This window comes from Canis aureus, chromosome 3, assembly GCF_053574225.1.
Source record: "Canis aureus isolate CA01 chromosome 3, VMU_Caureus_v.1.0, whole genome shotgun sequence".
In the NCBI taxonomy this organism is placed as follows: Eukaryota; Metazoa; Chordata; class Mammalia; order Carnivora; family Canidae; genus Canis; species Canis aureus.
Window position 1 is genome coordinate 12,622,797 of NC_135613.1, and position 27,936 is coordinate 12,650,732.

A 27,936-nucleotide genomic window follows, 5' to 3' on the forward strand; every position below is an offset into this window, starting at 1 on the left:
TTTTTCAATGAGCATATATTAGTCTAATAAGCAGAAAAATACAAATAAAAATGAATCATGATTAGTAAAGCCTTTCATAATCACTTTAAAATTTCTGAACATAATGAATGATGGGTATAGCTCGAATTTATCTGTCCTTATTTGTATAGATGAATGAAATAACCAATAGGTCCACTATCACAGATAAAGAGCATTATCAGTGTTTTCACTTGGTCATAACTTCCCTTCCAAACTCTGCTGCTTGCCTCTAGGCACAGTGTGATACCCCATGGATAAGATCAGAAACTCACCTGGTGTCACCTGGCTGCCATGACCACCAATGCCTGAGCAGACACAGCAACTATAGGAAAAGGAAGGCCCAGATTCTCAAAGGACTCATCTACCCTTGTCAGACCAATCCCTCTGAAGATTCACTGACCAGGTTTCTCTTCAAACTGAAGGTTTATAGAAGTAGCTAAGATGCTCACCCAGAGAGAAACAGGGACATCCTCTGACACAGAGAATGGAGGTAAAGGGGGATCAGAACATCTCTGGATTTAGGAGGAGGATGGCCCCAAGGACAGGAGACATTGGTGGCAGCTCTCTGGTCAGGGACAGAGAAGGGGAAGAGCTCATGCGTCTCTGTTGCCCACACTCCAACCGTGCAGTGGGGCTCACAAGCCTGCACTGTTGAGCCTCTCCTGTTCTCTACATCTACCATTTCTTCAGGAACTGGAGAACGGTCCTATCACCCCAGCAACAAAACAAGCAGGGAATCCTGGGCTCAGCAATTACCCATAGCAACGAGATTATTATAAAGATAGGGAAAACTATGGCTTAAAAGGGTGGGGGCGGGGGTGGGACCACTAAATTTTCCGAAATGCAAAATTTTTTTCTACCTTCCCCCATCATTTGCACAATTTTTGTCTAGTCCAAACGTAATTTAAAATGAGGTAGGTAGTTTCTCTCTCCTCTGCCTCCTCTTTGTGGTAACGTCGAGGCCTGTGCCGTGAAAGCACTAGTCTTCCGTGCAGGTGGAGTGAGTGCCAGGCGTGGGCACTGGTGACTGGTGGAGCTTCTCAGTTGGCTATCTTCTCAATCTCGTCCAAATCATCCGTGTCCAATCTTTCTATTTTCTTATCTGGGGAGGAAGATGAGAATTCAACATGGGGCTACCACAGAGATCCACCCCTAGGGAAGGGACAGCATGGCACAGGGAGAGGAAACACAGGGTTCTGCCCTGCCTAGGGATGGGCCATGCCTCTGGCCACAGCGACCTTTCACTTAAGCCCAAAGACTCCCGGTGCCTGAGCAAGGGACAGAGCCCCAGGCCCCTGAGGCTGGCCAAGGGGGAACTGTCATTTGTGTCTCTGACCCTGAAAACTCGCCAGGTGTGCTCTTGGAGGACTTCCCTATTGTAGGGAAGGAGAAGACTGTGTTGGGGACAAAGGCCTTTCTTGGGGCCACAGGAGAATCTACCCTTCACCCCCTCCCTTGGACTCGCCCCTAAGGAGAGGGCACACCAGTAGGGACACTCCCAGGCACTCACTAAAATGCTCCTGGATTCTGTTGAGGATGTTCATGCTGTGCTTGCTGTCAACCATGTTCACTGCCAGGCCCCTCTTGCCAAAGCGGCCTGTGCGCCCGATCCTGTGCAGGTAGGTCTCGTTGTCCGGGTTCCCGTCCTTGTCCACGGGAAGGTCAAAGTTGATGACGACAGAAACCTGCTCGACATCAATACCTGCATGAAAGAGGGGGAGAGGTCAGGAAGGGAGACAAAAATCACCACCAGCCAAGCAAGGCCAACATACACCAGCTTCATGTGGAAGAAGAGTCTGGGGCAGGTTGGCTCTGGGATTTGGGGCTAAGGGGCACCTAGCAGAATCCAGAGGGAAAGACAACTTTGGCAGGGTGCCAACAGAATTAGGACATCAGTAATGCAGCCAGAACCTCACTGGGGGCCCCAAAGAGAAGGTGCCATTCTGGACCAGTGAGGTGCCTGTCCCTGTCCTTCCACCACATCAGGGCCCCTGGCTTCTGTGACAATTCTCATCTGCTGGGGGAATCCAGTCTCTCCCAGGAAAGAATGCCAGCACCAAGCCCATGTGGACTCGCCCCGAACCAGCAGAGCGCCCCATACAGGAGGACTTCCCTTGCTACCCAGGGCCTGGCGGACAGATTCTCTGCTCACCGCGGGCACACACGTTGGTGGTCACCAGCACCTTCTCCTTGCCCTCTCGGAAGCGCTCAATCACCGCAGCCCTCTGCTCCACCATCATTTCGCCACTCAGCAGGGCCACCTGGTGGCCTTCTTTTGAGAGCTCTGCTGCCAGCCAGCTAGCTGTTTTACGGGTCTGCAAAGAAGGAAACATTTGAGAAATGAAGGTATCTGAAAGAATATTTTTGATCTAGAAGACTCTACCTGAAACTTACCAGCTGATGGTTAAACTTCCTAAAATGATGGGGCGCCTGGGTGGTTCACTCAGTGGAGTGTCTGCCTTTGGTTCGTGATCTCAGGGTCCTGGGATTGAGCCCCATGTCGGGCTTCCTGCATACTCCCCCTTCTGTCTCCCCCCACTCCACTCATGCTCCTTCTCTCTCTCAAATAAACAAACAAACAAAAAAAAAAAACAAAACTTCCTAAAACTGTTAACATGACATGCTGTGACAGGAAGTAACAATGTTACTTGGATATTTATCTCACAGAAATATTTAACCTGAATATAATCACGAGGGGGAGAAATGAAAGAAATTCTTAACACTACTTACTAGCTTGGACACTTCAATATGTTGGAGTCACAGAAGGTGGGGAAATTGTTCCAGGTTAAAGGAGTCTTGAGAGACAGGACAACTAAGTGCAATGATTTCTGACTGGCTCTTACATTTAACACCACCAACCAAAAACAATAAAGAAGGTTTTTGGTACAAGTGAGGAAAATGGGATATGGATGGACTAGACAGGGGATAATATTATTATGTCATTGTTAAAGGTAGACAATGGTATTGGGCTTATGTAGCAGCATGTCTCATTCTTGGGAAGTACTTAGGTGTAAACTCTCATGATCTCTACAACTAACTTTAAAATACTTCACTAAGGGGCACCTGGGTGGCTCAGTTGGTTAAGCGTCTGCCTTCAGCTCAGGTCATGATCCCAGAATCCTAGGATGAAGCCCTGTATCGGGTTCTATGCTCAGCAGGGAGTCTGCTTCTCCCTCTTCCTCTATGCTCACGCACATGTGCACTCTCTCTCAGATAAATAAAATCTTTCCAAAAAATTAAAAATAATAACTTCACCAAAACCAAAAAGCACGGATGTGTCACACATGTGAGCACATGGATAAAAAGCAAAGTGGCTAAATGTTAACAATAGGTGAAAGGCATAAAAGTGCTCAGTTTCTTTTTTTTATTTTTTTTCATCTTTTCTGGAGATTTGCAATTTTCAATCCGAAGGTAACAGTCTAAAAAAGCTTTTTCAGGGGCAGCCTGGGTGGCTCAGCAGTTTAGCGCCACCTTCGGCCCAGGGTCTGATCCTGGATACCCGGGATCAAGTCCCACATCGGGCTCCCTGCATGGAGCCTGCTTCTCCCTCCGCCTAGGTCTCTGCCTCTCTTTCTCTGTATGTCCCCCATGAATAAATAAATAAAATCTTAAAAACAAACAAACAAACTTTTTCAATGACAAGTCCTCTAGTAACAGAGTAAGATTTGTCTCATTCTAATACCCCTTAGCATCATTTTTGTTTTCTTTTTCCTTAACAACATTTTTGAAGTGTTCTTCAAGTATCCTGAATATTTATTCTTGATTTTTTTCCTATTAATAGGATCTAGCCTTCCTTTTTTTTTTTTTTTTTGACACAAGGACAATGTTTTATTTTTAAGTTACTATGTTACTGTATGCAGAGCAAAAAGTATAGTGACTTATCTATTTGTGCATTCCTGTTTTACACATCCTTGAATTATAAATGATTGAACAAATAATCAATTATTAGCCTTCTATTTTTTAAGTATTTGCTGTTTGAGGGCAGCCCAGGTGGTTCAGCAGTTTAGCGCCACTTTCAGCCCAGGACGTGATCCTGGAGATCCGGGATCCAGTCCCACATCAGGCTCCCTGCAGGGAGCCTGCTTCTCCCTCTGCCTGTGTCTCTGCATCTGCCTGTCTCTCTCTCTCTCTCTCTCTCATGAATAAATAAATAAATAAATAAATAAATAAATAAATGAAATCTTAAAAAAAATTTGCTGTTTGAGACTAGAAAACAACTTATATTAATTTTGTAACCAGCTACTATATTTAGTCTCTTATTTTTCCTACAATTATCAGTTGATTCTCTTGTGTTGTCTAGTAACATATCACCTACAAATAGAGACTCTATTTTTTTTTTTTAAAGTAAGCTCTAGGTCAAACAAGGGGCCTAAATTTATTATCCCCAAGATCAAGAGGTGCATGCTCCATGGCCTGAGCCAGCCAGTCCCTTAGGAACTCTATTTTTAAGCCATGTATACCTTAGGATACTAAGACAGCACTATCCTACATCTTTATAAACCATTCCTTTCTGGCCACACAGGGCTTCTGGTCCTCCTCAGCACCGAGTTGGAGCTGGCTGTGAGGAGGGGCAAGCACCTCCTCCAGGGCAACTCCTCCCCCAGCAGGCCTGCTGCTGCCACTGCTACTCACATGGCAGAAGATCATGGCCTGAGCAATGGTGATGGCCCCGTAGAGGTTACACAGGGCCTGGAACTTCTCATCTCTGTTATTGCACAGGACGTAATACTGTTTGATGGTGTCCAGTGTCTCCTCTTCACGCTTGAGTTTGATAATGTTTGGATCTGGGACCACTTTCTGGGCAAATTTCCATACAGAGTCTTCGAAGGTGGCAGAGAAAAGCAGCATCTGGCAGTTCTTGGGCAGCATCCTGCAAGGGAAGACCCAGGTATGTGGCATGATCCCAAGTCTTTCCCTGGAAGGAACAGAAGACAGCTGCCCCGGGCTTGGGTGATCCACATGCCCAGGAGAGTGGCAGAAGGGGGAGGAGAACAGCAGGGAGGAGGCGAGAGCAGCCATGGGGCAGGGACGGGGCTGGTGTTAGATTCCCTAAATCTCCTTCCTCAACCTGTGGTCAGTGCTGACGAGGATATTGCCCATCAAACAAATGCTTCTGAAGGTTCTAAAAGCAAATAACCCAGCTGGAGAAAGAAGAGGGGTTAGATATAGCAGGAGGAGATACAGTGAACAAGATTTTTACTTGCAGATCAAGAGGCGAGAAGTTCCTCTTGGCTCAAGAGTTCCTACCTCTGGATGCGGATGCTCTGATCTTGGTGGCCCTGAGTAGCTATCATCACGTCAGCCTCATCCAGAACAAACACCTTGATCTTCTTGGGGTCAATGAACTTGAGCTTGGAGCACCAGTCCAGAACAGTCCCAGGGGTGCCAATGACAATGTGCTCACTGATTTTCTGACCTCTTTCCACTGTGGAGACAAGACATTTTCCGTGGGTATTTCCATGGCAAACCAGTTTTGGAAATCAAAGCCTTGCCCATCCTTCCAGAGTGAGTAAAACAAGTTAATTCCAGATGTCAAAACACAAGAGCGTTATCCATAAGTCTTGGATTCTTCTATTTTAAAGTCGTACAATGGCACCTATGTCCCAGCATAGTGGTCAGGATTCAATCCTATGCAGTGAATTCTCAGTAAGTGCCATGTCTCTCTTCTGTTTCCTCCTGTAATTCAGCATTATCCTACTCATTCTCCTTGGCGTTACTCTTACTCACTTTGCATCATACATTCACTCACAGTTCACAGATTTTCTCTTCAACTGGTAGTTTTGAGTCCCAGGATCCTGGCCTAGTGAGCTTTAGTTAACATTCTAATATAGACAGTCTTCCTAAGTACATGTGCTAAAAAACACATTACTCTCAAATTATAGCTGCTGGAGTTGAAACTGGTACAACCACCTATTAAAATTACTAATGTGCATAGTCTGTGACCAATACTCCATGATTAGGAATGAACCCTGTATGTATGTTAACATGTGTACAGTAACAAATACGCAAGGCTATGCCGGCATTCAACAGTAACTAATTAAGCAAAGTAGGGTACACACAATGGATGATGCCAAGAAAAGTAAAAAACTACTTAGGAACTGATAAGGAAAAATCTCGAAAATACATTATGAAATGTGAAAAAAAGTTGCAAAGCAGTTTGTATACCAAGAGGCAAAGAACGAATACATGTAATACATATACATGTATGAAGTGTACACATTTACATACTTACACACACACGCACACACACACACACACGATGTGCCTGCAGCCACACAATTATCTCTGGTGCACCACATGAGAAACTGGTTAGTACTGAGTGCCTAGAGAATGGAGAGCTAGGTGGTTGGGGATATGGGAGAAAAAAGTTTCTACCACATAATACCTTCACAAGTTGAAAGGATAACTATTTTAAAAACAAAATTTAATTTAAGGAGAAGGGCCTTTCATTAGAAATTCATCAGTTATCCATTGGAAAATTTTTGAATTAACTCAAATGTAGTTCTCAATGTCCACTGCCTCTAAGTCAAAATTGAACCTTTAAAAATAATACATTAAATATAGTTAATCTATTAATCCTTCATACACAGTGAAGTCCCATCTTATTACAAAATCTTAAGAAGTTATATGTTGTTACAAGATTCTGGTATCTACACTTAGATGTACCCACCACTGTGAGACATCAAATAAACACACAAATTACATAATCAACCTAAAAACTTTTGGATAAAGTAGTTTTGCTGCATGCTGAAGCATGATGGTTTTCTCCAGGAAAAGCTCTTCTGTGACTGTGTGGTGAGCTGAACTTAGTTATTTCTCTCAGTTGACCGATAAACTATAGAAAATGAAGTTGGGAATCTGATATCCACTTTCTTGAAAACGAACAGGCTGTTTCTTCAATGAAAACAATCTACTGTATTTGCTGCCACAGTAACATTTAAACTTTCAAGAGAAAAGTAGAATTAGAGTTTTAGTAGACTTGTATGTGCCATTAAGTTTGAGTTTCTTGATTTTATAAACTCTGATGAGTTTGGTGGTAATATTTGTGCAGACAATTTAAAAAGTTTGTATAATGAGATGTGTCAACATCTGGAAGATCAGTGTAACTCAGTAAGACAGAATTTTCCAAAGACCAAGGTATTTTAATTTAACAGTATGAAAAGTTCAGTAACAGGATTTCAGATTCCATACTGGAACTAATTCTTAAGTAATTACCACTTGTTATGTTTTGGTGTAGCACCTAAAAAAGGTACCTAAAATTATCAGAAAGGCCAAATTTTCTTCATATTCTTTAGAAGTATAATTTCTCAATTTTAGCTTCCAAAATGGCAAATATCAACAGATAAAACCTGTATAAACAAAAATGCTGTGGGGTCCTCATAATGTTTAAGAGTGTAAGAAACCAAAAAGTTCAAGAACCATTGCTCCAGGCAACTACAAACTGCTGGGTGAAAGGGAGGTCTCTTTTTAGTTTTTCTAAGCAATGACAAACTGCTTCCAGAAAGTACTAGTGTATACGCCCCACCAGCAGTACACGGGCATTCCAGTTCTTGTAGGTCTCCATCAACACTTAGTATTGTCAGACTTCTTCATTTTTGCCCACCTGAGAGGCATATAGTGGTTTTAATTTACATTTCCCTGATGACAAATGAGGTGTATTGATCACCTTTTCATATTTACTGGCCCTCTGAATCCCTTGTTTTGTGATGTGTCTGTTCAATTGGGCTTCTTTCCTATTTAGACTGCTTGCTTTTTTCTTAATGACTTGAGGTTTTATATACCCTGATAGCTTTCTAATGATCAGTTTTCTACCTGCCCCTCATCTCCATCTTAGTCCTTGTTTTTTACATTACATTCTGTAGAACACATGGGAGAAAAAATTGGTAGAAGGATTTCTATTTTCAATAGGACCAAGTTATCTGTATATACTCCTAGTTTACTCTTACTAAAGCTGTGCTTATTTTTAAACAAAGGGATATGATCCCAACCTACCATCCTCAGACCTACTAATTCCTTGTTAGTAAGTAGTTTCCAGAATTCTGGATGCTGAATTCAAAATCCTATTTTCTCAGTGAAGAACACCAGACTTTAACAACTCTGTGACGCATACAAAGATTTTCCTAACAACTCAAAATCCTCTTTTAAGAGCAGAAAGGACTATTAAATAGCAAGTTTAAAACAGATTTGCTGAAAGCAATGCAGTGGGTCCTAAGGTCAAGTGAACCAGAAAGTTTAACATCATCATCACATCTTCAATATTCAAATACCCAACTACCCTATCCTGCTCACTGCTTAGGTCTCACCCCTTTATACTCACATTTATTGCCTCGAACAGCATAAGCAAGCTTTAGTTCTGGATGAAATTTGCCCATCTGCTCAATCACTTTTCCCGTTTGAAGCGCCAGCTCATATGTTGGGGAGAGGCACAGACACTGACAGGGAGATCATAAAGGTTGAGTTTAGGAGAGCCTTTTAGTAATAGACAACAGGCCCAAAAGGAACAATATGCTGGTCTTATTACCACTCAAAAGTAGCGAACCACATCCTCTCCAACCAGGCCCACTCTTCAGCTGTAGACCCAAGCCTTCAGCAGAGAGCCCTGGCTGGGTTAATGCCTTCAGAGCCACTGTTTGAGGCTGCTGCTTCTGAATAAATTCTCCCCAGGTTGTGGCCTAGTGCATGAATTGGCTCTGCCTAAGCCACAGTCTGAGGCACAGGAAACGTTCAGACGCCTTTAGGGGCACCCTCATTAACTACCCACCAGATGGCACTGCCTTTCCTAGGGCAGGTAAGCCAGGGCCCTGGGGATCCTCCAGCCCTTACCTGAGGGTATCTCTCTGCTGGTTCCACTCGGCTGAGCATGGCCAGGACAAAGGCAGCTGTTTTACCAGTACCTGACTGAGATTGGGCAATCAGGTTCTGTGGGCTGGATCAAGGAAGGACAGAAATGAAAACTCATTAAACACAGTACAGTGTCAAAATGCTCTTTCTGGATGGTAGGAATATGGAATCTTTTCTCTTTAATTCACGTTTTCTGTGTTAAGGACAATGATAAATTTTTTTATGTGTTGTTAAAAAACTGTTTAAATATTAAGGGACATAATGATTTAGATGGGTTCATACCAGGAAATCTTCACTCTAGACTCCAGCACAGCTAAAGTGCCCTAGTTTTATACCCTAAGGGCCCCATGGAAATTAACATGGCAGAGAAAAATCTGTGCCAAGGCAAATCCCCGAAGACATTTTCTGCTGAGCTATAATGTATCTCCAGGGCTTGGCTCCCTGTGTGTTCCCTTTCCCTTCTTTATGAAAATGCAAGACACCAAGTTGAACATCCTTTAGAGAGAACGTTCACATCTTACTTCATGTAAACCAGTCATGGAAATACATAGAATTTTTGTTATTAAACAAAAAAATAGATTTGAATAGAAAAAGTTATTACATATAATATGATGCCAATTATCTACAGTCTAAAAATATGTAAACAACTCTTTAAATTCTAAGGAACATGATAGATATGTAGTAGAAGTGTAAAGAAATGTGAGAGAATGATGACCCGCTTCAGGATGATGCTTATTTGGGTTGGGGAAGGGAATGTGAACAGAGGGGTATATAGGGGCTTTAACTGCCAATGAGGTTGATCATGTTTTATTTCTTGGCAGGTAGGGTTAAGATGTTCTTAGTATTGCTCTTGACATTTTTTTGTAAGTTTAAAAATGTTCAAAGTTTTAAAATCTGATTTTTAAGAGGTGCCTGAGTAGCTCAGTTGGTTAAATGTCTGGCCTCAGCTTGGGTCATGAGATCAAGCCCCACATCAGGTTCCAAGCTCAGCGAGTATTCTGCTAAAGTTTCTCTCTCCTTCTGCCCCTCCCTGTGCTTGCTGACACGTGTGCCCTCGCTAATAAAGAAATGAATCTTTTATTTTTTAAAATATTTTATTTATTTATGTATTCATGAGAGAGAGAGACAGAGAGAGAGGCAGAGCCATAGGCAGAGGGAGAAGCAGGCTCCATGCAGGGAGCCCAATGTGGGACTTGATCCCGGGACTCCAGGACCACGTCCTGAGCCGATGGCAGATGCTTATTTTTATTTTATTTTATTTTATTTTTTTATGATAGGCACACAGTGAGAGAGAGAGAGAGGCAGAGACACAGGCAGAGGGAGAAGCAGGCTCCATGCACCGGGAGCCTGACGTGGGATTCGATCCTGGGTCTCCAGGATCGCGCCCTGGGCCAAAGGCAGGCGCCAAACCACTGCGCCACCCAGGGATCCCCGAAGGCAGATGCTTAATAACTAAGCCACCCAGGCGTCCCAAGAAATGAATCTTCAAAAAAAAAAAAAATTCTGATTTTTAAATTGCATAGAATACCATTTGCTTTCTCTTTCAGTTTTGTTTTAAAGATTTTTATTTTTATTTTTTAAAGTAATCTCTACACCCAATATGGAACTCAAATCCACAATCCTGAGATCAAGAGTTGCATGTTCTACCAACTGAGCCAGGTAGGTGCTTCCTTCTCTATCAGGAGCCCTACATGGAGCTTAATCTTACAACCCGGAGACCATGACTGAACTGAAACCAAGAGTCAGAAGCTCACCGACTGAGCCACCCAGGAACCCCTATCAGTTTTTTTTTTTTTTTTTTTTTTTTTTAAGATTTTATTTATTCATCATAGACACAGAGAGAGAGAGAGGCAGAGGGAGAAGCAGGCTCCATGCCGGGAGCCCGACATGGGACTCGATCCCAGGTCTCCAGGATTGCGCCCTGGGCCAAAGGCATGCGCTAAACCACTGAGCCACCCAGGGATTCCCCCCCACCATCAGTTTTTACTGTTAAGTGGGAAAGGCAGAAAGAAACTGTACCAAATTCCAACTGACTCTCTGTACTTGCTCAAGTTTCCCTGAAGAAACATGCTGTCCCAAACATGCCATCTTGTTCTCAAGAATAATTACAGTTTATTAGTGTAGGACATTAAATCAAATCCTGAAGAAGTACACTTGAGGTCTGCATACTCACGGCTCAGCAAGCATCATGGGTAATGCGTTCTCTTGTATCTTGGATGGTCGATTGAAGCCCATGGCATAGACTCCCTGGAGAAGCTGTGGTTTCCTAGGAAGCCAGGGAGAGAAAGGATAGATTCCTAGTTGTTCAAATTGTTTAAAGGCTGGGGATCCCTGGGTGGCGTAGTGGTTTGGCGCCTGCCTTTGGCCCAGGGCGCGATCCTGGAGACCCGGGATCGAATCCCACGTCAGGCTCCCGGTGCATGGAGCCTGCTTCTCCCTCTGCCTATGTCTCTGCCTCTCTCTCTCTCTCTCTATCATAAATAAAATTAAAAAAAAAAAAAAATTGTTTAAAGGCTTAGAATTTTATCTTTCCCTAAATCTAACAAAGAGTAACACTTCCTATCATTGTCAGACATATTTTTCCAATGCCTTAAAAAATACCTAAAATGAAACCAAGCCACCATCTTTCTCTACTAAATTTTAATCTGCAACTCTTACTCAATTCAGAGAATACAAACTTTTGTTCTTGGAGATATTCATGCTTTCAGCAGATCCACAAATATGACTGGCCTTGGATGACAAATGTTCCCTGGATATTGCAAGAGTGGTATGTATTAATTCATATAAATTTTATAATTTGCATAAAATGAATAATAAAAAACACATCTAAAAATATACTGCTTACTATACCACTAAAATATAGATGTCCTTTTTATTTATTTATTTTTTATTTTTATTTTTTTCCTTTTTATTTTTTTTAAAGATTTTATTTATTTATTCATGAGAGAGACAAAGAGGCAGAGACACAGGCAGGGGGAGAAGCAGTCTCCCTGCAGGGAGCCCGATGTGGGACTCAATCCTGGGACTCCAGGATCATGCCCTGGGCCAAAGGCAGGCGCTCAACTGCTGAGTCACCCAGGTGTCCCTAGATGTCCCTTTAAGGAACGAGAGTCAGTTTTAATTTCTTGGAACAGATGTTAATTGATCCACAGTCATTTTGTAATCTATGGTCCTTCCAAAGCCAGCTATGTAAATACCCAGGACAATCAAGAAGTAAGAAAATTGATTCAGCTAGTTTCTAGTAAGCTGATCTAAAGTAAAAAGGTAGAAGTGTTCAATTACCATACTGAACTTTACAAACGCTCATATTTAATTATTATGTCTAGTCAAAAATCAAGAATAGGAAAGCACCAGCTCATGTAAGTAGCTGTACAACAAATATCAATTAAAGTTGCTCTTTCATCACATTTACGATAAGCTCTCTGCTACCTCCACATTGACAAGGTATTCAACAAAAAATCCCACCAGATTGTAAAGAAGAGTCAAACCAAGTTAAGACTTCTGTTCTCTGAGCCTTCCTTGGAGTTAACAGGCTCTCTAAAGGGCAAATTCTTCCAGCATATGTTGGTTCTCAGATACAAAGACCTCTGAAAGCATAACTTTTGGTGTCTTCTGAAGAAAAGGCTATGAAGCTCAGCAGATTTTGATTTGGTTGCTAAGGAAACAAAGTCACAACTGAATGAAGATCTGAATGATCCAAGAGCTTCCAGGGGTTCATTATTTTTCTCTTATTTTGCAGATTAATTAAAAAATTTTAAGTACAAAACAAATCAAGGCAACTTAGGTTTCATTCTTTGTTTCCTCTAGCCTAGCCAACAATGACTAAATCAGAGAGAACTAGACTTTTCAGAGAGGACAGTTCCTCACTGGTTGGATTGAAGTCCTTTAAATGAAACGGGGTTTAAAAAGCATCAATACTTGGAAAAGCAAACTGTCCTTTCAGGAAACAAAAAAGCATATCTCACTGCCCTGATATAGTTTATAAACAGAAGCAGAGATGACAGACTTGCTGAATGAAGCCCCTGACGGAGGAAATACATGAAGAAAAATACAATTTCCTGAAAACATTAAAAAAAAAAGTTACACTTTAAAAAACTTAGCTATCAGTTCACTGATGACTTGATTTGGTTTTAGTTAGCTCTAATGTTTTAAATGTCTCAGTCTAAAGCAGTGGTAATAAGCTGACAAAATGTGGACTCTATTTGCCCACAATGGGCATATGATAGATTTTGCTGATAAAGGCAAAGAATCTATTAATTCTACAACATTCTCTTTTTTTTTTTTTTTTTTTTTTAATTCTACAACATTCTCATTCACCAGCTATTTTCCGTCCATGATTCTGGTCCTGGCAGGAAGCAAGAACAGTAGTTATGTCTTGTGTTACTCATGACACCCAGCATAATAGTCTGTACACAAACCAAGGATTCACAAACACTTCTTTACTAATATGCTGAGAGAAACAAAAAACTTTGTATGACTTTCCAGAATTTTGCCTTCAAAATAAAAAGAAGTTAGAAGTGATTCTTAGTACAGTGCTGTAAACATGCTATCCCTTGTGGCTTAATTCCGGGTTCTGAATATTTTTTTTTTTAAATTCTGGAATATTCAAGGCTGCTTTCCACTGTAGGTACTGGGAATCCTGCACAGGCTCTTTTGATTATGTAAAAGCAGATAAAATGTTCTTAAGACCGTAAACCCTGTAGTCTAACAAAAGGGCTTACCTAATAAGAAATGTTCCTGACATCCAGAAATCACCTGTCAGCCAATATTTTATTGAAAGTTCTAAGAGCATAAAAGAAAAAAGACTTTCAGCTATGATGAATAAATCGCTGTTATTTAAAAATCCCTCCCAAGAGGAGGAGAACTGGGTAGCCAAGAGACAAGGGTGGGAGGGAAACCATCACCGTAAACTTTTTCATACTTTCTCACTTTCAAATCACGTGAATTATTAACTAGTCAAAGAAGGAAATACATTAAGATTCTTAAAAATAAAAAGTAAAATTCCCAAAAGATCTCTGAGATGTTAAGTTTTAGAAAGGAGGGACCGACAAGGAACAGCTGTTCCAGGGAACAGACACTCACAGCCGAAGCTCCTCAAAAGACTTCACTGAGTAGAGTGGGGAGTTTGGATCTCGCTGCAGGACTTCCACCTGGTTTGTGTTATCCACAAGGTTGCTTCTGATCAGCTTGTTGAGTAAGGACTGGGCAGCTCTGTCCTCTGTCAGGAAGAAACCAGTAGGTTGTCTTCATACTCATTTGGCAAACCCAACCTCATGAAATCTTTCTCCTTGTCTGCACCAGCACCTGGGCAACTGAGCTTGGCTGGATAAAAACAACCACACTGACAGATCTCACTAGATTCTTGACCACTAGGGAATCCCTGGGTGGCTCAGCGGTTTAGTGCCTGCCTTCAGCCCAGGGCGTGATCCTGGAATCCCAGGATCGAGTCCCATGTCAGGCTCCTGCTTCTCCCTCTGTGTCTCTACCTCTGTCTCTCTGTGTGTCTCTTATAAATAAATAAAATCTTAAAAAAAAAAAATTCTTGACCACTAGACTCAAATGGGCTGACCTGCCCTCTAAGTCTTCATGTTTCTATTCTCCACTCACTCTTCTTAGATCTCCACTTTTTCCTTCCTCTCTTCTCATTCCTCTACATTCTCATTTATCTGATGAGCCTGTGTCTTCCTTCACAAAGAAGTACAAGTGATCAGAAGTGCCTCCACACACTGCAGTAACACACCCACCCGCATCTGGGTGCATATCTCTATGTTCCCTCTGGAAACCTGAGATGAACAGCCTGTGCTCAAGGCTAACCCCTGCACTGATACAACAGGTCCCACCCCTCTTGCCTACAAGGATATTTCTCCCAACATTGACTCCATCTTGCATTATCAGTTTCCCCCTTCACTGGAACATTCTCCCTCGCATGTGCACACATTTTAACATCTCATTATAAACCTGCTTCCTCTTTTATCCTCCCATCCCTATTTCTTTGCTGCCCCATTTCTTTGCTCCCCTTTATGGGACATTCCCTGAAAAGGCTGTCTATACTCACTGTCCCCACTCGCTGTCCTCCCCTTCTGCTCAATGTACACTGAATAGGCTTTTGTATTTAACCTCTGCACTTGACCTCGAAGGCCCTTCTTGAGTACACCAATGGCTTCTATACTGCTAAATCAGGTGAACAGCCCATTTTGATAACTTCTTTTTTTTTTTTTTCCATTTTGATAACTTCTTAATCAACTTATTACCTATATTTGACTACCTACTTTTGAAACACTTCCTTCTTCTGGTTTCTGGATATTCCTCTCTTTTGGTTCTCCTTCTATCTCACTGACTGCTTTTTCTCAATCTCCTTTGTGATTCCTCCTCATCTCCTCAATCTAGTGCCTCTAACTCCAGAAAGGCAAACCTTGGGTCATATGCTGCTTCTTGCTACAGAGTTTTAAAAAGTAATTACCTTTTTCCTCTTCTTCTGCTTTCTCTGCAGTAGCACTGGTTTTAATAACACCTACACAAGAAAACAGGTGTCATCATAAGAAAGGCAAATATCAAACCTACCCAAAAGGTGTGACAACATAAATACTATATCTTACATACGTGATCAAAATCTAAGTATTTGGCATTTCTTTATATTTAATGGGTTTTTGTTCAGGAAGAAATTTTTATTTAGGAAGAAAATTTCTTTTTCTTAGTAAGAAATTTTAAAAATTTCAACTTTCTAGATATGTTGGCTAACTTCAGAGTGATTAGAATATATTGCTTCTGACTTGCTTATCCTATTTTAAAATATACTATTATTTTAGGAAACACAGACATGAGAAAGAAAATAAAGATATTAAAAATTAAGAGGTAAAACAATCACTTTTTGTGGATTAAGGATTGTAAGCCTATGAAACTAATTATCAATTTAAAAATGACTACAAAATAACATATCTTAGTAAAATATAAAAAAGCTAGGTACAAAGTAAATAAATAGAAATCAGTAGCTTTGATAAATGCAGAAATATAACTGAAAAGATCTTATTTATTGTAGTAACTAAAAAGATGAAATCCTGCACCTAAAAACAAAAAATATGCAAGACTTATAAGAAATCTATAAAACACTAATATAATGCAAAGAGTATAGCCAAAATATCAACAGATAAATTAAAATTGAATTCTAAGATATTCAATTAACTCAAAAGCCAAGAAAAGAGGTAGAAAAACTATGAGACAAATCAAATAGTAAAACTGATTAACTAAACCCTCCATATCAATAATTATATAAAATGTACATGGATACAAGAAATAAAAGGCATCCAACTTGAAAAGGAAAAAGTAAAACTGTCAATATTTGCAGATGACACGATAGTATATTTAAAAAATCTAAAATGGCATCAAAATACCGTTAGAATTAATAAATGAATTTAGTAAAGTTGCAGGACACAAAAATTGATAAACAAAAATCTGGTGTTCCTGTATACTAAGAACGACTATCAAAAAGAGAAAAAATATCCCATTTATAATTGCATTAAAAATAATTAAATACATAGGATAAATTTAAGGAGGTGAAAGACCTATACACTAAACACTGTAAGACATTAATGAATGAAAGAATTGAAGACACAAATAGGAAGATTTTCCTTCTTCACGGATTGGAAGAATAACTGTCCATATACCAAAAGTAATACACAGAACCAATGCAATCCCAATCGAAATTCCAATGGCATTCTTGACAGAAATAGAAGAATTTTATTTTTTTTATTTTTAAAGATTTTATTTATTCATGAGAAAGAGAGGCAGAGACATAGGCAGAGGGAAAAGCAGGCTCCCTGTGGGGAGCCTGATGGGGGACTCAATCCCAGGACCACGACCCGAGCCAAAGGCAGATGCTCAACCACTGAGCCACCCAGGTGCCCCAAAATATAAGAATTTTAAAATTTGTATGGAACCACAAAAAATCCTAAAGAACTAAAGCAATTTTTCCCCCAAAGCAATCTTGAGAAAGAAAAACAAAGCTGGAGGCATCATATTCCCTGATTTCAAACTATATTACAAAGCTATATAATTAAAACACAACCCCCCCCCAAAAAAAAACCCCACTATGGTACTCAAATAACAGACACATTAATCAGTGGAACAGAACAGAGAGCCAAGAAATAAACCCCCACACATATGGTCAATTGATTTATGAAAAAGGAGTCAAGAATCCACAAGAGGGATGCCTGGGTGACTCATGGGTTGAGTGTCTTGCCTTCAGCTCAGGTTGTGATCCTGGGATCCACACAGGGCTCCCTGTGGCAAGCCTGCTTCTCCCTCTGCCTGTGTCTCTGCCTCTCTATCTCTGTGTCTCTCATGAATAAATAAATAAATAAATCTTTAAAAAAAAAATTCACAAGAGGGAAAGAACAGTCTCTTCAATAAATGGTGGGAAAAATGGACAACTGCATGTAAAAGAATAGAACTGGATCACTATCTTACTCACACACAAAAAATAACTCAAAATGGATTGAAGACCTGAATGTAAGTTCTGAAACCTTCAGAAGGAACCAACCCCACTGACACCTTGATCTCACTTATGGCCTCAAGAACTATGAGATAATACATCGATTGTTTAAACAACTCAGTTTGTGACACTTGGCATGGGCAGCCCTTGCAAACTATTAGAGAGAAAGAATTGGGTAAATGACAGTCTGGAAGAAAAAGGAAGCCTTTCACCTGTTTAGACTTTTATTTTTTTATTTTATTTTATTTTTTATTTTATTTTATTTATGATAGTCATACAGAGAGAGAGAGAGAGAGAGGCAGAGACATAGGCAGAGGGAGAAGCAGGCTCCATGCACTGGGAGCCTGACGTGGGATTCGATCCTGGGTCTCCAGGATCGCGCCCTGGGCCAAAGGCAGGCGCCAAACCGCTGCGCCACCCAGGGATCCCCTGTTTAGACTTTTAAGTTTTGAGCCCAGATTAACTTTTAAAAAAAATTAAATAAAAAGCTTAAAGAAATACTATCAAACGAACACTTGTAGGAGTCTGAGACTAGATAAAATCTGGAGGGGATCCCTGGGTGGCTCAGTGGTTTAGTGCTTGCCTTTGGCCCGGGATATGGTCCTGGAGTCTTGGGATCGAGTCCCACATCAGGCTTCATGCATGGAGCCTGCTTCTCCCTCTGCCTGTGTCTCTGCCTCTCTCTCTCTCTCACTGTGTGCCTATCATAAGTAAATTAAAAAAAAAATTTTGGAAAACTAATGTGTTCTCTTTGGTAATGCAACTTAATTTACTGGATCTCAAATACAGTGCTGTCATTTGCCAAATATTACGCTAAATTAAAGTGCCTTTTCACACTGCAGCTACTACTGCAAAGCAGAAGAGTATGTGTAGCTTGTATCCAGGTAGTTACAAGTGACTCACCATTGGTATCTGGTTTGACTTTTTCTTCCTTGATTTGCAAATTACTCATCTGAATGGGAATAAAAGGAAACACAGTTAGGCAGATGACCCAATCAAAGGAAGTCTCTTGAGCAAAGAGAAGTTCCCTAGTGAAAGTGTAGCAGAACTAGTTCAGCACCTATATTCAGGGAGTTGTCCTGCTCAAGCAGAATTTCTACAAGTTTGGGCGAAGACCTCATTTCACATCTTCAAGAACCTTAAAAAGGAGGGGGCAAGGGTGGACTAAACAGAGCAAATGGGAAGAAAGTTTGACAACAGTCTCAAACCTCTAGTTTTCCAACTTACGCTTTCTAGAACATCCACCTTCATCACATACCTATGATAGTCTTTCAATGGCACATGTATTCACAGTTCCCTTCTACATATGGTAAAGAACAATGCTATGTAAGTATCTCAGCTTTCTTTTTAGTCCTGAAACCCATGCTGTATTAATGCAACACTTAGCAAATAAATTTTTTTACCATTATTTTCTTAACATATTTATTTTTGTATTTAGCAAATAAATTATAGCCTGCTTTCTTGCTTTATCAACCACCTCCACTAGGAGTTAGGTAAAACGAGTTATTATGATGAAAGAATCAACAAATTCATGTTCCTGATTTAGAATATTTCAGAAACTGGAACCAAAGGATTTTTTTTTTAAATTTATTTTGGTCACCAGTCCTGGTCAATGCAAACCTGCTTATTAAGCTGCAAATGAAATGCAAGCCGAGCAATAATTTATACATTCATAATGAAGTCTCCAATCTCATGAAAACTATTTTTCCATGTTCAAGGTATTCTTAAGAGTAAGGGTATTGATATAGAAAGAGTATTGTAAAGGTATGTTGTCAGGTTCAGAGAAGTAACCCAAACCAAGCCCTGGACCCCAAGCCCTGCCCCCAACATGATCCCTTAACTGATGTAATCCTTCATTATCCTTATGATGACCACCAATGATTCCTGAGGGCGTTGACAAATATTTCCTCCTCCATTCCCCCTCCCCTCAACTGACTGTTCTTGGTCTTTGGGAGAAGGAAGTCTACCCTCACACAGTGGGGATATTCATCTGATCTCTTCAGAAACCAGGTCTTCCAGAGAAAAATCAGATCAACACACTACTGGAGATGGACACCCTTTCCCTGAAGGCCAATAGGAAGGTTGGCCTGTAACAGAGAAGGTATTTTATACCAGAACTTATCCACTGATTAACCCACATTTTTAGGCTAATACACAGAAATCTGCAGAAGCCAACTAATCTTGGGATGGGCTGACAACGCAAACATGACAGTCTGGAATCCCCAATCCACAGTCGGATTCCTACAGTGCCAGAGCCTTATCCTTTGTGATACTCTTTGATTTCTTTATGGAGGGCAGCCCCGGTGGCGCAGCAGTTTAGCACCACCTGCAGCCCCGGGTGTGATCCTGGAGACCCGGGATCGAGTCCCACGTCAGGCTTCCTGCATGGAGCCTGCTTCTCCCTCTGCCTGTGTCTCTGCCTCTCTCTCTCTGAATTAAAAAAAAAAAAAAAAAAAAAAAAAGAACAATTTCTTTATGGAAAACAGCCAGTTTCATTAGTGGTCCTGATTCCTCTCTTGAACTCTAATGCCACATTTTCAAATGCTGCATAGTTGCTATGCAGAAAACCAGCACAGCTAACAGTTTCCTGTCCTTAGAAGAGTCAGCTTGCAAGGTTGGCCCCTGTCTGGCATCTGGGGACATGGACTTCAGAAGGGTTCCCACTATTCCTAGAACTAACGAGCAGTTCGTTATGCCTAAACTGTTTGTAAAAACATGTAATTTATGTTAAACACTTGCTTTCCTTCTGGAAGTCTGGAATTTTGGTACACGCTAGGGAGAAGGTGGCTTTGTGACAGCCCCCCCCAATAAGAACCCTGAGAACTGAGTCTCTAATGAGCTTCCCTGACAATACTTCACATGTGTTGTTACAATAAGCTGCTGCAGGACTTAAACTCTAATTAAGCTGAATGTGTAAATCCACTAGGAGAGGGCTCTTGGAAGATGGTGCCTGGTTTTCTCTGCACTTTGCTAGATGTGCCTTTTCTTTTTGCTAATTTTTTTTGTATCTTCATTGTAATAAATCATAGCTGTGAATACAATTATATGCTGAGTCCTGTGAATTCTCCCAGGAAATCACTGAACCTGGACTATTCTTGGAGGCTCCCAACACAGGTACTTACCAAGATGTCCTCAACTTCAGAATAGCCAAACCTGAACTCACCATCCTCCATAACATATCTGCCCATCCTCCCATTTCCCTAGTTCTGATATTAGCATTTTACTAATACTGCTTGGTGGGCTCCTGACTATAAACAGTAACTTCATCTTCCTAGATCCTACTTTTTATACCGCCACAATTCTCTCTTGAATCCGTCCCTTCATTGTCACTTCCACCACCCAACAACATATGCCTTTCTCTAGGCTAGAGTAACTTCCATACTGATTGCCTTTCCTTAGGAATCACTCCTAATATTCTCCGAGTTCAATAAATCTTGCCAGTTCTCAGATCTAATCTTGTCAATATCCTCCTGAAAAATCACCAAATCAAACAAGTCAAGTCTCTCTTCTTTAAGTTCTCAGTTAAGGTTGCAAAGTACACTCTACAGTATTTTCTGTACAGCTTCTACCACTTACTGGTAAACTTAGGCTGTGGCAAAAAAATGAGTTCCAATTCTTGCTCTCTAGACAAGTCCAGCACCTTTGTGCATTTTCTCCTAAAATGTCATTCGCTTCTATCTTAAATGATTCATTTTCTAATATCCATTTGAAATGTAAGCTTCTTCACAAGGAATTTCCCCATTTTCTACTTATAAACGTCCTCTCCCCACTCAGAGATCATTTATCACGATATTCTTACTATTTTCACAGCACTTCCCACATGCTCACCTTCTGAACTAGACCATAAAGATTCTTCCTATACCCTGCTGGATTTAACCCATAATATTGGTTCACAAACTGAGAATCCTTCCAATGCAATTAAGGATGACTGCCTAAGAAATGCAACTTATCCATTAAAAAGTTACATAAGACTTCAGACTACCAAACACAAACTATTAAAATCATTAGTGCATCATCACTAAACAAACTTAAACTGAGATAAAAAAAACAGAAAGCCAGTTTACACTCTAATTACCTTCCAGCTGAATGGATCTTCATTAATGAAAGAGCCAATATATGAAATTAAATGTCACTTCAAACATCAATGAAACAATTTGTAGGGCCTCCCACCGACTTGTGCAGTAGATTGAAACACTAAACCTGAACCTGTTATTCTGCCAAGAGCTACAAACTGTCAACCATGTTAAGCACAAAGCTTAGAAAAAAAAAAAGTTTAGCACAGAATCACTCAGAAAACAGATAAACAAGAGAATCAGCGTCTAAATTTCCCTACAATCTCCCCGAGAACGAGGTGCAACAGAAGAAAGAAAACATATAAAGTGGGAACAATTTTGCTACAGGGCAAAAAAGTCTTTAACTGGCCTAGATGAACAAAACAAGCCTGACTTTGGTCTCTTCCGCCCCAGGCGCAAAACCAGGATAGGGATTCCTGGCGGCAAACTCTAGGGAAGTGTGGGCCACAAGCCTGCCCAGCCCAGGGAGCTCCCGGGGATCGCCTCAGGGGCCGCTCGGGCCCCTGCTACGTTCGCCCCGCGGGAGCTGAAGACACTGACCGACTTGACAGCCGCTTCCTGCTCGTCCACTGCCAGGGCCCACGAGTCGGTGGCCATGATCCGGCGGGAAGGGAGGCCGACTCGCTGAAAAACCCACCGCAAGCGCGCCAACACCTGCCCTGAATCCGCTGGCTGCGCGAGAACCTCCCCCACGCGGACCGGAAGCGGCCGTGCCGAAAGTGACGTCAGTTCCCCCCCCCGGCGTCATGCGTCACTATTCCGCGCCGCTCCGGGCCTGCGCTGCGGCGTCGCCTCTTCCGGTCGTGCGCCACCGCGCGTCTTCCTCAGACTTTCCCGGGAGCAACGTAGTCGTGCCTTGAAGTCCCTGGGCTTTGCGAGGTCAAATTCTTAGTCCTTATTTTATTTATTGCCGTACTTCACACTGAAGTAACCCATGTTTTAGCCTAAGCCTGTCACGTGTCTCTGAATTCTAAAGCCTTAGACGAAGGTAAGTCCTATGAGAATGTCGTAGACGCCGGTTTCTGCCGTTAAGAACGCGCGGTAGCCTGTAAGACAACAACAATCAAAACGAAACCCAGAGCCCTCAGGGCCCCGTCAGTCCACCACTCCTGAAATACACACAGCAGCGTTTTATTTTTCTCCTGGGTCTTCCCAGTTTTCGCCCATATGCATCAAAGTATGGGTGTTTTACGTAGACCTAATCAAAGTGCACGTACAGTTTTAAATCTCACCGTTTTATTCTATGACTAAGTATATTTTCATGTTGTGATTATTGGTTCCATGGCATTATAATAGTCCATCAAACTCATATCACATAAGTTACCTACCTCTCCTCCTCCTATCACCTTGGGGATGGATAGAAGTTGTTTCCAACATTTTATTGATACTCAGCATCTCCATACCATCAAAAATCCTGCTGTTTGCTTTTTGTCTTTTTGCCTCCCACTCCAGATTATGAACTCTCTGAACAAGAGCAAAAATCTTATCTGTCTTGATCACCGCTAATTTGTGAATCTAGAAAAATTCATGACTCATAGTAGCCTCTTGATAAATATTTTTTTAATGTGTGGTTGAGTAAATTAATAGAGATTTTTTAGTTCGAAATGTATTACTTTAGGACACTTTTTATTGTAACCTTTATGTCAGAATGTTTTTTTTTTTAAATTAATTAATTATTTTTATGCCAGAATGTTTGAATGACTTGAAACCTTTGCAAAAGAGGACACCGTTGTGGTCAGGAAGCATATAAAAAAGAGCTGGAAATCACTGGTTATTAAGAAAATGCAAATCAAAGTCACAGTGAGATACCACTGCGCAAAGCTAGAATGGCTAAAATTAAATATTGACCTGCCATGTGTTGATAAGAACGTGGACTGTTAAAAAAAATACTCAGTGACATGGTAGAGATGGTGAGGCACTCGGGATAGATATGGGGACCACTGCAATGGTATTTTCCAGTGAGGGTGAGATAGAACATGAGTGAGAGGGGATTTATAGCTGAGCAGTGTGGTGGTGGTGGAGAGTGGTCAGTGGAAGGAAGATTACTAAGAGGAAACATCAAGGTGTAGGGGAATTCTAGTTAAGCTAACCTAACAGAATTCTTCTGATGAAAGGTAAGACATCAGACATCACCTGAGGGATGGTGCAACAATGAAGACCCTGTCAGATACTGAGGGTGACCAGATACCAAGTGTGGGGGGTTCTTGCTAAAATTGGATTTTACAAAGAATTGCACAGACAGGTTTAGGAGAAGGTTCAAGAACCTAACTGGAGTTTGGTCAATCAAAGAAATTTTGTCAGCCTCTGGAACTCTCATCAGCTTCTGCAGAGAATGTAAAATGGCACAGTGGTTTTGTATGTTTGGCAGTTTCTCCAAAAGTTAAACCTACATCTATTCTGTGACCCAGCAAACCTACTCCTAGTTACTATCCAAGAGAAATGAAACATACGTCCACAGAAAGACTTGTACAAATGTTTATAGGAAACTTCGTCAAAATAGCCCCAAACGGGAATCCCAAATGTCCATCAACAGGAGAATGGGTAAACAAATTATGGTATATTTATTCAGTGAATTACTACTTGGCAATAAAAACGAATAAACTACACATGATGAAGTAAAGTCAGTCTTAGAGACATTGTGTTGAAGGAAAGATGTCAGACATAAGAGATGCAATACTGCATGTATATGCAAGTAAAAAATAGGAAAAGGGAAATCTGTAGTGAGAACAATCATCTGTGGGTGATGCATCTGGAGGAGGGAAAGTCAGGACACAAGGGACCTTCCTGGGTAATAGAAAAATTCTATATATATATATATTTATTTATTTATTTTATTTTTTATTTTATTTTTAAAGAGAGAGTGTGCAAGAGAGAGCACAGGTGGAGAGGGAGAAACAGGCTGCCCATCCTCAGGGAGCCCGATGTGGGGCTTGATCTCAGGACCCTGGGATCATGGCCTGAGCTGAAGGCAGCCGCCCAGCAGACCGAGCCACCCAGGCGCCCCAAGATTTTGTTTATTTTAAAAATATTTTATTTACTTATTTGAGAGAGAGAATGCATGAGTAGGGGCAGACACAGGGAGAAGCAGACTCCCCTGCTGAGCAGGGAGCCCAATGCAGGGCTCGATCCCAGGACTCCTGGATCATGACCTGAGCTGAAGGCAGATCCTTAACTGAGCCACCCAGGAGCCCCGAATATTTTATTTTTAAGTAATCTCTACACCCAATGTGGGGTGTTTACTGAAAATTCTTTCTAGTTCCCCACCTGTACTTACGGGAAGGCTGGTGGGCATTTGCTTTGTCCAGGTGAGTGCTCTCAGGGAGGTCTAGGCTGAAGGTCCACCTGGGATAATGAAACCAGCCAGCTGTTTTAGGGCAGCTCTGCGTGATAGGAATTTCTGTCGAGGCTGTCACTTCCCTCTCAGTTAGCATTTATATTCCAAAAAGAAGGCATCCAGCCAGAAGCCACTGAGAATCCCACTCTTCTCCAGACCAGAGACTGAGAAGGACACATTCTCCTGAAACTGCAGACTAGACAGTTTCCTCCCCTAAGTTAGATTCACCTAGACTGGGCAATGAGAACCTAATGCATTAACATTTTTTAATGCATTCTGCACAATTTACTTGTATCACCTAAGTGGATTCTCGAAACATTACTACCGTTATTTCCTTTTTTTTTTTTAATTTTTATTTATTTATGATAGTCACACAGAGAGAGAGAGAGAGGCAGAGACATAGGCAGAGGGAGAAGCAGGCTCCATGCACTGGGAGCCTGACGTGGGATTCGATCCCGGGTCTCCAGGATCGCGCCCTGGGCCAAAGGCAGGCGCTAAACTGCTGCGCCACCCAGGGATCCCTCTACCGTTATTTCCATTTTACAAATAAGGAAATTAAGGTTCAGAGAAGTAAACTTTTCCAAGGTATCATATGACCTAATGAGTGGCAAATCTAGGATCTGAATTCAGGGCAACCTGGTTTCAAAAAGCACTGGGCAAGAAAACCAAAAATTAAGGGCAGAGTGAAGGGCCAGTGTTCCTGGGACCCCTTCCTGGGGCACTTTCTAATTAGCCCTTTGGGCCTAGGTGAGCTTAAACTGCATCTTCCGTGGAATTACCTGATCACATGATTATTTCAGCTTCATCATTCAACGGCGAATCCTGTGGGGATCCTACCTGTTCTGTTCACATTTGGTTCCCCAGCATCTCACCCAGAGCAGGGACACCTTAAACAGTTGTTGAATTAGCTAGTGAATGAAATCAATGAATGAACTAGTGATCAACAAATTGACCATCTCTCACGGACACACCTGTCTCTTGGCGTCATTTCTTCTGGTGAATGGGTACAGGGATTTATACTGCTTGTGCCAGTGGTAGGAGTAGGCCTGATAGGATGGTGGCTCTGCTGTAGGAACTCCTTTTCCTTCATGTTGCCTCTATGTGCAGGAAGCAACGGGAGGGGAATGGGAAGAGGGATGGTGTAAGGATTCAGAAAATAAGAATAATGGCAGGAGCCAGACTAAGTTTGTATTTGGCCCACAAAGGTCTAAAGAGTAGTTTATAATGAGTACAAAAAAATTGCATGAAAAAGTGATTGGGGATAATATGTGTAAAACATATTCCATGTTTTCATTCGTTAACACATTAGCAAATTTCTCTGTAAAACACATCCTGAAAGTGCCACTTTTATAGGTCAACAGCTGTCCAACAGTCCCATTTCATTTGGTTCAACCTGATAGAAGGTGGTGCCACAGATATTTCAAGCGACTCCCATCAGAAGCTATTTATTTCCCCACTATCTCTGCGCTGGCCTAGTGATTTGCTTTGACTAAAAGAATGTGACAGAAGTGCACTGGGGAGTTCTAAGCCAAGGCTTCAAGAGAACTTAGAACTTCTGCTTTCCTTTTTTAAAACCCAGAGACCATCTACCATATTATGAAGATGGAAGACCATGTGGAGGAACCCAGCTGTTTCAGCTGAGCCCAGACAACAGCCAGGGGAATACAGCTGCGGAAGTGAGCCTAGGAGAGACCAGGAGAGCCACCAGACTAAGTTGTTTTGACCTATTGTTTTGGGGTGATGTGTTACATAGCATTGGATGTTACAAAAGGACTTGGTGATTATTGGTTGGGGAGCAGGAAGTTCCTGATGAATCCAGATTTCTGCCTCAGGCCAGACAATTATAATGCCATTTCATGAGATAAAGGAAAAGCCAAGAGCAGAACATGAGTTTTTTGGAGTGGTGATGTTTGGTGGTAGTACAAGATGATAGGTTCAATTTTGGATATATTGAGTACATGGTTCCTTGAAGACATCCCAAGTGCAAGTGCCATGTGGGCAGTTGTTTCTACAACCCTGGAGCTCAAAAACTGGGTCTTGGTATAGATTTTGGAATTGTCAGCAGAAAGAAAGCCAGAGGAATGAACAAGATTCCCCACAGTAGAGAAAGAAGAAGAAATGACCCAAAACAGAGCTATGAGGAACACTCACAATGGCCAGAGTAAAGGAAGACCAATGAGTGTGGTGTGTCACTTCAGTTATCAGAAGAATGGTTAGAGGAAGGGACTGTTTATATTGTTAAATGCTGTTGAGGGGTCAAATATAATGTGTTTTTTTGGGGCCCCTGAGTGGTGCAGTTGATTGAGCAGCTGACTCTTGGTTTCGGCTCAGGTCATGAGATCAAGCCCTACGTTGGGCTCTGAGCCAAGTGGGGAGTCCACCTCTCCACCACCCCATCCTTACCCCTCTCCTTGGGTATATTTCAGTTTTGCAAGATCCAAGAGATGGATAGTGGTGGGTGGTGGTTGTACATTATGAATGTATTTAATATACTGTACACCTAAAAATGGTTAAGATGGTAAACTTGTATTTTATTTTTCGTTATGTGTATTATACTGCTACACACACACGAGGGAAAATTGATGGGGAACCCGCTAGTGGGGTGGGAGAGGTTGAAAATATGAGATGGAGTAGATGGAGCAAGTCCTTAAACAGCCACAGGAGAGGGTGCATTTATAGAGAAATTTAGATAGTAGGGACTTCTCCCGTTGTAACAGGAGGGCAAAGGAAGGGTAGGTGTGCTTGGGGGAGTGTCCTTGTGTTGATTGTTGACTCCAAGTATGGAGATAATGGGGTTGGAAGTTTGAGGTGAGTGAAAGTCTTAAAATGGTCACTGGTCAGAGTGGAAGAGTTAACCAGAAAAGAATAATGAGGGGCACCTGCATGGCTTAGTTAGTTAAGTGTCTGACTTTTGGTGTCAGATTTTGATCTCAGGGTTGTTAGTTCAAGCCCTACATTGGGCTCCATGCTGTGGGTTAGGATAGGACTAATGAACTATGAGGCTCAAGGTACTGCAGCTGTTTCTGAAGTTGTCCCCTCCATGGGCATTAAGTATGAAATCAGATGAATAGAACATTATTTGTCCCTCTAGCATAACCTTATTTGTTTTAGAAATTAAAGCAATGCCAAAACACTGGGACCTATTCTGTTGTTAAACTTGTACTCAGTTGGCATTGGTTTAT

General features: G+C 41.5%; 1 protein-coding gene and 1 long non-coding RNA gene across 3 annotated transcripts; one reads left to right on the forward strand and one right to left on the reverse strand.

Annotated features, from left to right (window-relative positions):
- Window positions 1–22,130, reverse strand: DDX19A (DEAD-box helicase 19A). 2 transcript variants are annotated; one of them, XM_077890351.1, is made up of 12 exons: window positions 21,961–22,130; window positions 18,251–18,299; window positions 15,320–15,370; window positions 13,942–14,077; window positions 11,033–11,125; window positions 8,842–8,944; window positions 8,336–8,450; window positions 5,266–5,443; window positions 4,651–4,888; window positions 2,171–2,333; window positions 1,529–1,720; window positions 1–1,120 (listed from the first exon to the last, which is right to left on the reverse strand). In XM_077890351.1, the coding sequence occupies exons 1-12, from the start codon at window positions 22,015–22,017 to the stop codon at window positions 1,059–1,061; spliced, it is 1,437 nt and encodes a 478-aa protein (XP_077746477.1). In that variant the 5' UTR covers window positions 22,018–22,130; the 3' UTR covers window positions 1–1,058. The 2 variants fall into 2 exon arrangements, with proteins under 2 accessions (XP_077746477.1, XP_077746482.1); XM_077890356.1 differs by lacking the exons at window positions 15,320–15,370; window positions 18,251–18,299; window positions 21,961–22,130 and adding an exon at window positions 13,581–13,641 and having other exon boundaries at window positions 13,942–14,069.
- Window positions 22,016–27,277, forward strand: LOC144309196 (uncharacterized). The gene is made up of 2 exons (XR_013375278.1): window positions 22,016–22,408; window positions 26,108–27,277. It is a non-coding gene; the product is annotated as an uncharacterized LOC144309196 (long non-coding RNA).
- Window positions 27,278–27,936: the final 659 nt, after the last annotated feature.